The sequence below is a fragment of the Euwallacea fornicatus genome, chromosome 28, assembly GCF_040115645.1.
Source record: "Euwallacea fornicatus isolate EFF26 chromosome 28, ASM4011564v1, whole genome shotgun sequence".
NCBI classification, from domain to species: Eukaryota; Metazoa; Arthropoda; class Insecta; order Coleoptera; family Curculionidae; genus Euwallacea; species Euwallacea fornicatus.
Window position 1 is genome coordinate 348,952 of NC_089568.1, and position 11,567 is coordinate 360,518.

The 11,567-nt window shown below is 48.0% G+C and overlaps 3 protein-coding genes across 3 annotated transcripts in view; 1 reads left to right on the forward strand and 2 right to left on the reverse strand.

Annotated features, from left to right (window-relative positions):
• LOC136347328 (uncharacterized) overlaps positions 1 to 773 on the reverse strand; it is a 194,006-nt gene extending 193,233 nt beyond the window's left edge. Inside the window, exon 1 of the mRNA XM_066297227.1 lies at positions 635 to 773. The gene's annotated coding sequence lies outside the window, so the exon portion shown is untranslated. The remainder of the gene's footprint in view (positions 1 to 634) is intronic.
• Positions 774 to 9,237: 8,464 nt separating this feature from the next.
• On the forward strand, positions 9,238 to 11,567 carry LOC136347295 (uncharacterized). The gene is made up of 2 exons (XM_066297178.1): positions 9,238 to 9,639; positions 10,837 to 11,567. The coding sequence occupies exons 1-2, from the start codon at positions 9,238 to 9,240 to the stop codon at positions 11,464 to 11,466; spliced, it is 1,032 nt and encodes a 343-aa protein (XP_066153275.1). The 3' UTR covers positions 11,467 to 11,567.
• LOC136347336 (uncharacterized) lies at positions 9,878 to 10,725 on the reverse strand (the record flags this gene model as incomplete). The annotated part of the gene is made up of 1 exon (XM_066297239.1): positions 9,878 to 10,725. A coding segment is annotated over one exon (843 nt), but the record flags the coding sequence as incomplete, so codon positions are not given.

An 11,567-nucleotide genomic window follows, 5' to 3' on the forward strand; every position in this document is an offset into this window, starting at 1 on the left:
GGGAAACACAGGTGGATGAAGAAGCAAGAGAGCAAATGTACAAAGAATGGCAAGAGAAATGGAAAAAATACGAAGGATGGGCAAGAAAATTTGTGGGAAGCGTAAAAGATTGGACTGAGAGGAAATTTGGGAGTTTAGACTGGTATGTTGTGCAAGCAATGACGGGTCATGGAGTGTTTGGAGAATACTTAAAAAGAATTGGTAAGAAAGAGGATAATAAATGTTGGTTCTGCGAAAACGAAGATACGGCGGAGCACACTGTTTTTCAATGTGCAGCGTTTGAAGAGGATAGAAGAGAGACAGAAGAAGTATGCGGAATTAGAATAACAACTAGTAACGTGAGTAAGATAATAATAAGAAGCGAAAGGGACTGGGATGCGGTAACAAGAATGCTGAGAGAAATAATGAAGAAAAAAAAAAGGAGAGAACAGGAGGGAAAGAACAATTAGACAAGATAGTGAAGAGAGTCAAGAGGACTGAAAATGAGAGGAAACCTGAAGTAATACCCGAAAGGGTGGTTCCAGCAGAGAAGAGGCGGAGTTTTTTAGTGGGTAGGAGGTAACGTGAGTTCCACACTACCCGAACGGCCAAACAACACATCCGGGTGTGCATAAAGCATTTTTCTTCACCATACAAAAAAAAAAAAAGGTTCCTGTGGGTTGAGCAACCTATCAGGCGCGTCCCCCGGGTGGCGGATAAAGGAATGGCCAATGCTCTTTGCGGGGCTTTGGTTAGTGGAAGTGATAAGTGATGGCTGCAATGTAAAACTTGCATGTCCGGAACGAAAACTTCTGCCGTGGACTAGCTCAGTATACCGTAAACTTCGGGTTTGTCCTGGTAAGATGGCAGAAATGTTGTCTTGACGGGGCAAATTAGAAGAGCGGGGAGCTCCTAGGAGTTCGAGTGGTGAGGCCACTATAACTACCTCCCAATTCCCAAGGTGTGGTGCGTGCCGAAGGGGTGCGAGGCTGGAGGGAAGTCCAGCCCCGAGCGACCCCGTGAAGATTCACCCTGTGAAGACAGACGTGGCGAGTCTGCGGTACTTCAGCTGAAATTGTACTTACCTACCAAAGTGCAGTTTCCCCCAACTTACCGTTGATTCCTGAAAACTTCCGCTCTAAGGAGAATCCTTATTTGTCCTATCCAAAGATCAGACCGCAAACATCTGCTCTAACTGGTGGAATGGTAGAAATGCTGTTTCTACTGGGGTGAGTTAGACGAGTGGGGGCTCCTTGGGGCCGTGTGGTGAGGCCACTATAAATACCTCCCGAATCCTAAGGTGGGATGCGCGCCGACGGGATGCATGGCTGGTGGGGGTCCAGTTCCTAGCGGTCCCGTTAGGGTTCACCTTCATCCAGTGAACATAGGTGTGGCGAGCCTACGGATACCTAAGCTGAAATTGCACTTAAATCCCAAAGTGCAATTTATCCAATCACCTTATCCTTGATGAATTCCGACTCCACGGAGTGTCCTTGAAATTATCAAGAATCTTGAAAGAACCCATCCTGATATCCTATGCTTACCCAAAGACTAACCTGGATGGAAGAGATGAGCGGAAAGAAATTTTAAGAAATGATGATGACTGACTTGAAAAACAAGTTACCCCAGGCGGGTGATAATCCCGCCGTTGGTTCCGACCGGGTGAAAGCCCCCATGACCAACGCTGGCCCCAAGGATTCTGGGGAGAGCCACTGCCACTTGGGACGGGGAGAGACGTCCGCGCAGAGGGAGGAGGAAACAGGGAGGGGTGGGTTCGCGAGGAGTGAAAAGCTCCTGCGGACGCCGCCTATGAAGGCGAAGCAGGTGAGTGATGGGGATGAGGGGGCGATGGGGGAAGAGCTCTCCGATGCCTCCCAGGAAGAGATGCCCCATCTCGCGGGTACCCCCCTGGGGAGAAAACGGGGGAGGGTAGAGGAAAGCTGCTCTCCCATGGCGGAGTGTAGGGCCTTGGAGGAGAAGGTGGAGGACCTGAACCGGGTCGTCGAGGCACTGCGCAAACCGAACCAAGAGCTCTTGGACGCCGTAATGGCGGTCAAGAGTGCGCTGCGTATGGTTAGGCGCAGGGAGAAGAGGGATGAGGAACGGGAAAGGGAGCGGGAGAAGCTCCGCGAAGAAGTGAAGGGGCTGCGGAAGCAGCTGGAGAAGGTCCAAGGGGAGTGCAAGGGAGGGCTGGAGACAGCCACCTGTGCCACTCAAATGGACACGGCGGAGAAAAGGCGCACAGAGGAGCAGCGGGAAAGGATCCGCAGTCTCATCGCTAGCGGGGAGCTGATGGAGGCTCTTCGAGAAAAGTGGGAGGCGGATGTGTTCCTACAGACGGAGGTGTCGTACGGAGACCCCATGTCGGATGGGTATCGGAGCGACTTGGGGGTGATAGTGGGGGAGGAGAGCAGTCCGCTCAAGGAGAGAGTGCTGGCAGGGCTTCCCGAGCTGGCTGAACTGGGGGGCGAGCACGAGGCGGGGACGACCCCCTTCCTTGTGCAGACCTGTCGGTTGCGTAAGGGGGGGAGGATGGAGACGCTCGAGCGCTTCGTCTTTTTCTACCAGATGGGTGGAGACATCGGTCCGGAAGCGGTCTTCGGAGCGCTGAAGAAGCTCGTGGGAACTGCCCAGAGGGAGGGAAGGATGAGGGTGGTCGCCCCCCAGGTTCCGGGATCCGATCCCGGAAAACTCAGGAAGCTGGGGGAGCTTGCTGCCGAGGAAAGTAATAAAAAAATATGCTTCTATTTTCAGGAGGAAAAGGAAAAAGCGCAAGGAGCGGGAAAGAGGGAAGAGGAAGGGGTGATCTTCGTGGCGAGGGAGGAAGGCACCTCCTACTTAGATGCCCTCAAGAAGGTGAGGCAAGTGGTTGCCAAGGGCGGCCAACAAGTGAAGATCAGCACCGTCAGGGAGACGAAGAAGGGGGAGATGCTACTGACGGTTCCGAAAGGAGGAAAGGGCGGGCAACTGCGGGAGTTGCTAGCCAAGGAGCTGGGTCCGAACAGGGTGAGAGGAGGTACAGAGAGGTCGGCGGCCTTCCAAGTGCACGGCCTGGACGCAGTCGCCACCGACGAGGAAGTGGTGGTGGCGGTGGCAACCGCGGCTGGAGTGGAGAAGGGATGGCTAAGGCTGCTCAGTCTCTGTCCAAGTTTCGGAAGCTGCCAAACCGCCACGCTTCTGGTGGAGGGCGAGGCGTTCAGACGGGTGAGGAGGGTCACCGAGGTGCAGGTGGGTATCTCCAGGTGTCGTCTGAAGGAGCGGCGGGAAACCGATCGCTGCTTCAGATGTTGGGAAAGGGGCCATAGGGCGACCGAATGCAAGGGAGAGGACCGCTCGCGACTGTGCGTGATGTGCGCGCAGGGAGGCCACAAGGCCGCCACCTGCTGCACGCAGCGGTACTGTCCTCTATGCGAAGAGGGGGGGCATAGTGCCAGGGGACCGGGGTGCGGGACACCCAAAGGTCGGGGAGAACCCGAAGCGGGGGGCAAGCCCAAAGCCAGGGAGGAACCCAAGGCTGGGGCAAGGCTGTAGGCGAGGGGCATTGGCCAAAATTCCTCCGGTACGAATAAGAGTGAAGGAAAGAAGCATGTTGTGGGAAGGGCGAGTTGGCGTGAAGGAATGGGTAATGAGAGAATGGGAGGAGGACTGGGGGAAATAGGAGAGTTGGGCCAAGACCTTCATATCCCGGATCCGTGCGTGGTACGAATGTGAATGGACGAAGAGTGGGTATATGTTAGCTCAGATGTTTACCGGGCACGGAGTGTTCCCTACCCAGTCGTGGACCAGGCCGGGTGTCTTAAGAAGATTCCCCCTCCTCGGAAAAAAAGGTTAGTTCACAGTTCAGTGAGAACCTTTACCGGGTAAAGACGTATCGGGCTAGCTCCGTCCTATTTACCGAGTATATCGGGCGTAACCCAACTTAATTGCCGCTTTGTTTTTCCAGGGGGCAATTGCCAAAAGTGGAAACTACCTAGGAAGATTTCCTAGAGTGGTCAAAGCAGTTTGAGGGTGAATTTGTGCATATTCCAGGGATTAATCGGGCTAAATTAAGACTGAGTAAGTGCATTTTTCACCATCAATTTAGAAAGTAGGTACCAAGTAACGAACGTAGTTGGCCATAAATACCAAGGGACTAGACCCTTTTTGTCGTCATCTGGGCCATCGGCCATTGTCTCCGGGTATCCAGGCTAATTTAGCCGGGTCCCAAAAAACATCTGGGGACCAACGGTCTTTTCTTGGTTCCTTTTCCCTTTCTTCCTTTTAGGATTTTAGGGGAATTAGAACTCATTAGCGGGTGCTAAAAAATAATTGCATCCTCCACAATGGATCCCATTGTGGAGGAATTGACATCCGGAGACAGCGAAGGGAGCAGGAGCTCCCAAAAACCGAGGAGGATCGTCAAAAAAAAAAAGTTTCCGACATGCTGTTCCTCGGAGGGAACATCTAGCTCGGAGGATGAAATTCCCCTAAGCAGAATGGGGGGGGGCACCCAGAAGGGGAAGGAAGACCCTATAGAGAAGTTAAGGCTCTTCATAGAAAAGAATTACCTGGAAACCAGGAAATTAATGGCCCTTATTAGGGCTAACAATAATACAAAGCGCGAGATTAAATAATCCGCGAAATCCCTGAAAGCCTGTGCCGACAGGCTATACGATAGAAGGAAACTCCTAAATCAAGTGGCCAAGCCACAAAAAAAAGAGAATGCCGCGACGCAAACCGGCACGGAAACAGAAATGACTTCTCTCCCACAGGAGACCACCTACCAGGCCTGGAGACCAGTGGCCAACAAAACTTCGGCCCCCAATTTAATCAAAGGCATCAAGACGATGGTTGGACACCCCTTAGAGGACATGATGAGGGGGGAAAGAAAAGTCGTACTGGTGGAGCACGACGACCAACAGATGGGGGCCAGCATCCAGGCCCAATATAGGAAGCGACACCCCGAATTATCCCAAATAGGGGACATGGACGCCCTTGAACAAACGGTGAGGATCAGCTCTCGTTCTAAGACTACAGGAACAGAGGCCCCGGGACACAAGATAGTGAAAGTCTTGCTACCCAAAGGAGAGGAAGGAATCTTCAAAAAACTCTCCGAATTAAAGAAAGAATATGGGCACGAAAAACTGGCCATTCACCATGTGAAGGAACTAACTCTAAACAAGTTAGAAAAGATGACACAGTTCATGTTCAGGGGAAACAAAGGGGTGAGAATTTTCACAAACCCCACAAAACAGGCGGAGGGCAAAGAAGCCACCCCTCTTCCCCCCAAAAGAAAGGGCTTCACGACATATGCAATTGTCGTGAACAAACAAGCAGATAGTGTGTCGGATACTATCAAAAAGATAGGAACTTCCTTGGGCACCAACGAGCTCAAGGAAAAAATAAGAACCATCAAGAATAATAAAGACGGAGATGTAGTTATTACTCTAGAGAAAAACGAGGCCGCCCTCCAAGCCCACGGCAGAGACGTTGAAAAATCCCTAGGAAAGGACAACGTCAGGCTTCTGAAAGAGAAGCAACAAAAAACAGCCCTATACGTGAGAGGAATGGACACAGCTGCAACGAAGAAGGACGTCCTGGAGGCACTGAAGACCAAGGTGCCCACCATCAAAGAGACCGAAGTGACGGTAGGGGAAATGCGCCCCTATGCAAGGAGTGCACAAGCGGTATCTATCCGCATCGAAGAGGAGGCTGCCAAGAAGGTGCTGGAAGGTATTTTCAGGGTAGGTTCAGTTAGGTGCCAGGTCGAGAGACACCTCCAAATCCAGAGGTGCACCATATGCTGGGCCTATGACCATGCAGCCCCCCAATGCAAGGGCACTGACCGCAGGAAATGCTGCTTCAGGTGCGCGAAAGCGGACCACAAGGGCAAATCCTGCAACAAGAAGCCAGAGGAGTGCTTCTGCGTCTTGTGCAAGGAGAAGGGCCACATAACAGGAAGTGGAGCATGCCCCAAGTTCCGGGTAACCCTCGCAGCAGCCAAAGCGGCGGAAAAGGCGGCCCAATAAAAAATTGTTGATCTCGGCAAGCAGCCGTAAGTCAAAGTAGTTTAAATTTTAATGTTAATTAAAACCCAATTAACCATCTTGCAAGTAAATGCCGATCGTTCGGAAAAAACACACGACATGGCATTCCTCGAAGCAGCGAAGCGAAATGTCGATTTGATAGTGGTCAGCGAGCCAAATAAAAAACTAGTCGGGAATAATCCGAAATGGATGACCGACAGCAACTTGGACGTCGCCATTTTCGTACGTACAAGGGCGGTCCGATTGTTAAAAGTTGCACGCGGAAAAGGGATGATTGCCATATCCGGAGACGAATATACAATCATCGCCTGTTATATTTCGCCAAACTGCACGAGGGAGCAATTCGAACTTCATCTTTTAGGGTTGCAACAGGCGGCTGCCGGCAGGCACGGCAAACTAATAGTGCTCGGAGATTTCAATGCGAAATCTCCCGATTGGGGAGCCTTCGCGGAAGGCGCAAGGGGTGCGGTTCTGTCACGAATGTGCATAGGCCTCGACCTAATTCCTATGAATACGGGAGAACCCACATTTGTGAGAAGAGAGCAGCAAACGTGTATTGACATCACGTTTGCCAGTACTGACTGAGCCAACTACCTCACGGATTGGCAGGTACTAAACAACGAACCGTGCTTGCCGCACAAACATATACTGTTTAAAGTTGGCAGCAATAACAATAATTCGCCAGTACGGAAGTCGGAACTCCGCGGAGACGCGAAGCTCGACAAGGCAAAATTCATGGAAGCTTTCGAAACCGAGTTGGCGCTTCGCCCCGAGGCGAACGACGGCAAAGACGTAACGAGACTCCTGAAAAAAACCTGGCTAGCGGCCCGACATGCAAATGCCGGGGGCGCCGCCCGGAGTCAATAACCCTACTGCTGGTCAGAGGAAATCGAAAGATTGCGGACCGATTACATAACGGCCAGACATCGGGCGCTCCGTATTCGCGGAAACCCCAACGCCACGGATGCCGAGACGGGCGCTAAGTGGGCAGAGTACAAAAACGCGAGAAAAATACTCCAGAAGGAAATCAAAAAACGTAAAGAAAACAACTGGATTGAGTTGTGCAAAAGGCTCGAAGAAGATATCTGGGTTGACGGTTATAAAATCGTCATGAGGCGACTCAAACCTGGAAATCCCTTCGAGCTGACGGCAGGAAAAAAGCTGGAAGTCTCCCGACATCTGTTTCCCAGAGGCAACGGCTATATTCCAGACAAAGTAATGCCCGTCGTCTTTAAACCTTTCTCGCGAGAGGAAATAAAGGCGGCCGTTGGCAAATTAAAGATCGCAGCATCCCCCGGACCCGATGGAATGGGGGCGAAAGCGATCAAGTTCAGTCACGAAGCCCACTCCGAAGTATGGTTTCGAGTATTAAATCAGTTCCTGGAAAATCAGGAATTCCCAGATAGCTGGAAAATAGCCGAAGTCATCCTTATTCTCAAATCGAATAAGGATTGTAACCAACTAGAGTCGTACAGGCTAATTTGTCTGATAAACGCGGCGGCCCAGTTGTACGAACACCTCATCAAGAGCCGGCTTGAGGAGGAGTTGACGGCAAAACATCCGCTGTCCGACATGCAATTTGGTTTCCGAAAAGGTAGATCCGCGATGAAGGCCATGGAGCGCGTTCTAGTCGCAATCCGCAAAGTCGATAATAGACGACACGGAGTACGGTGGAGCGCATTGATCACTATAGACGTGAAAAATGCGTTCAACAGTGCCTCATGGTTATGCATAATAAATGAACTGGTGCGGAGAAACGTTTCCGCATATCTAATAAACATAATAAAGGATTACTTCAAAAACAGAGTAATCAATACAGACAAAGAAACCAAGTTCAACATGGCGATGGGCATACCGCAAGGTTCGGTCCTTGGCCCGTTGCTGTGGAGCGTAATGTACGACCCCATTTTTGAGGCGGGGCGAGCAGCGACGGTTACGCCAATCGGCTATGCGGACGACATTGCACTAGTCGTTCGCGGCGCCGATAGGTCTGAGCTAATGGTCGAATCGGACGAAGCAATAAGCCGTTGCGTGCAATGACTGGCCGACAATTCGCTACGCATAGCTCCGGAAAAAACCGAAGCGGTCATCTTGAGTGGAAAAGGAGACAGGAGGGATTTATTCTTCCTAGCGGGCGACGTCCAGATAAGGCCCCAAAAGTCCATCAGATATTTGGGGGTCCAATTCGGACAAAACACGTACTTTGGCCAACACGTCGAGGACATCTGTGCCAAATTGATGGTCAAAATGGTGCAACTCCAATGGATTATGCCGACGCTAAACGGACCTTCGTCCCAAAAAAGACACTTACTTTACGGTGTCGTCCAGTCAACGCTGCTTTACGCGGCCCCGGTCTGGTCCGGGAAAATGATTAACGTCAAGAAATACGTACACATGATGCTCAGCGTGCAGCGAAAACCTCTGTTGAAAGTCATATGTGCGTATCGCACGGTATCGTACAAAGCCGTACAGATACTAGCGGGAACCCCTCCTATCAATCTCCTGGCAGAGAAAAGAACTCACCTGGGGAAGCTCCCCAGGGTGACGGGAGCAGATAGGAGGGCGGCCAGAAAAAACACCATTCGAAAATGGCAAACGCGCTGGACGAGTCTAAGCGAAAAAGGACAGTGGACCAAGAAATTGATCCCTGACCTGGAAGCTTGAATAGCCTGCAAACATAAACGCCTGAATTATTACCTAACTCAGGCGCTGAGCGGCCACGGAAGCTTCAGGTATTTCACGCACCGCATCGGAAAGACGGAGCCGGAATGCAGGATGTGCGGAGTTGAAGACTCCGCAGAACACTGCATCTTCCGGTACTCGGATTTCTAAGCACAAAGGACAGTGCTGCGGGAATGCGTGGAAGACCTAACTCCGGAAAGATTATTGGAAAGCATGATGAGAAGCAAAGTAACATGGGACCGCTGCGCGTAGGCCATCGTAGAAATGGTTAAAGAAAAGGAACGATTGGAACGTCTAAAGCCGGCCACTCACGTTCCTGTATACCTGACATGTATACCTGTTCAGGTCAACTGTACAGGTAAACCCGAGCGTGTATGTGACAAAACTGACAGGTATTTTGGCCTGAACAGGCGACCTGCAAACAATCGAAATTTTATATATTTTACCTGTGGTAAAGTGCTACCTTCAGGCAAGCCTGAGCGTGTGTGGCGTTGTACGTGTGTAGGTCTCAGTTATTCCGTGTCCACTGTCCACGTTGGTTGTCGAAATAATGGCTTCTCGCAAACGAACTGTAGTAGTAGAAGAATTCATAGAGCTATACAAAGCCGAACCTTGCCTTTGGCTCGTAAAAAGCAAAGATTATCATAAGAGAAATAAGAGAGCAGTCGCATATGAAAAGCTCAAGGAAAAACTTCGAGAGATCGAACCAAATGTTACAAAAGAGGATGTATTAAAAAAAATTAATAGTTTGCGTAGTAACGTAAGGAAAGAGAAAAAGAAATATAAAGAATCGTTAAAGTCCGGAGCGTCTGCAGACGATGTGTACAAACCCGCGTTGTGGTACTATCACTTGTTCGATTTTCTTGGTGATGAAAACACTCCACGGCAGTCATGCTCAAACCTAGATGACGTCGACGGCGAAGTCGAAGCAGAGAATAATAACACTTCTGAGGTAAGTAAATAAACTGTCAATTTATGAGTATAAACTTTTTATTTATATATATGTACATATACTCGGATCAAAATAACTTTGCAGGTCAAATGAAATAATTCCAATATAAAGTAAATGTAAAAAAATTATTCTCACCTGCAAAGTTATTGTGATCCGAGTATATATACTTTTTTTTATATTATATTTATTTCTGTGTTAATATTAGTCACATTCAATTTATAGAATAATAACGGTCATATAAAGTTAATTACAAATATAATTATCTTGCCAAGGCACTTTGCCCTCGTTTACAAAATAATTTTGAAATTCTTCCCTTACTCGTTTCCCGTCGTAGGTGATATTTCCTTGACTTCGCCGATGTAAATGTTCCATGTTAGAACTTGCAGTGTTACAGCCTGTAGAAATGACAGTCCCGTTATCAGTATTTTCTTTATAGAAACAATTTTCTGGTGCATAAAAATTTGATGCATGTGTCATTAAAAAATTATGCAGGACGCATGTGGTCATTACTACTTTCTCGATGTTTTGTACGTCTAAATTAATTCTAGTATGATATATTCGAAATCGTGAAGCCATTATACCGAAAGCGTTCTCCACAATATGTCTCGCACGAGACAAACGATAATTAAAAATTTTTTTATCTCTTGTATCCAAATCCGTTTGTCGAAATGGCTTTAGCATATTGGGTCCTAATGGAAATGCATCATCAGAAACAAAGACATATGGGAGACATCTAGAGCTATTGGCAACATCTTCTGGTCGTGGAATTTTTAATGTTTTACATTGCATTCTTTCGAAAAACTTAGTATTCTGTAATACACCCCCATCAGAAATTCGTCCATTTGTTCCAACATCAGCTAATATGAATCGGTACCTGGCATCCACTATTGCTAAGAGGACTATGCTGTGGCGATTTTTATAATTGAAATAATACGATCCACAGCCAGCAGGTGGAACTATGTCAATATGTTTGCCATCAATGGCCCCTAAGCAATGCGGAAAATTCCATTGTTTTTCAAAGAGACGCGCTATTTCTTTCCATTCGTCGGACGAGTCAGGAAACTGAAAAAAAATGTACAGGGTGAATCAAAGTAAAGTAAAACGGATAGTATATATGAATATAGTGTATATGAATAGGGTTGAATTTGTATGGTAAAATATAACAGAACCTAATCTTAATTTAAATTTTTGTTTCAGGACATTGGTGCAGAATATAATGTAGGCGATTCTGAAGAAAATGCTACAAATGGTTCTACATCTAGAATGGATGAACATTCTCAAAAATATACACAAGCAAACAAATCTATTAAAAAAAAAAGTGCGCAAGAGGTGTTAACCACTGACGTGTTGCTTTCGGTGAGAGACCATTTCAAGCGTCCTGCAGCCGTTCAGTCACTGGAAGATCGGTATGATCTCTTAGGACGAACAATAGCAATAAAACTGAGAACATTAGACAACCGTCAGCGACTATTCGCAGAGAAGATCATAAACGACACGCTATTTGAAGCAGAAATGGGAACTCTTAACAATCACTCATCTCGCGGCTGTTCACCGTCGACTGGGAATATTCAACAATACGAGCGTGATTGTTATAATCATTCATCCACCACTTTCAGCCCTATTTTTGTTCCTTCTCCAACTCCAAGCCCCACCTCAACAGCATCATCTCCTAATTCCTTACTACTGCAACAATCCAATATACAACCACACTCTTACTCACAGTCATCTCAATATACACAACAGCAGCCAGTAGAACCTAACATGTCTCCTTCAGAAAATTCTACAAATAATGCGAGATCTTATTTTGCCACTTATACTGATTGTTAACATACAGTAACTTACATAAATCAGACATTTTAATTAAATATTCTGAAAATATGTTTTTCTTTACGAGTACCTAGGATTGTAGTATTTCTTAATAAATAACT

Bases quoted from the DNA above. Each gene is read 5' to 3' on its own strand.
- LOC136347295 (XM_066297178.1), top strand. From the start codon at position 9,238: ATGGCTTCTCGCAAACGAACTGTAGTAGTAGAAGAATTCATAGAGCTA. The intron at 9,640-10,836 runs GTAAGTAAATAA...TTTTTGTTTCAG, and splicing joins AGAATAATAACACTTCTGAG to GACATTGGTGCAGAATATAA.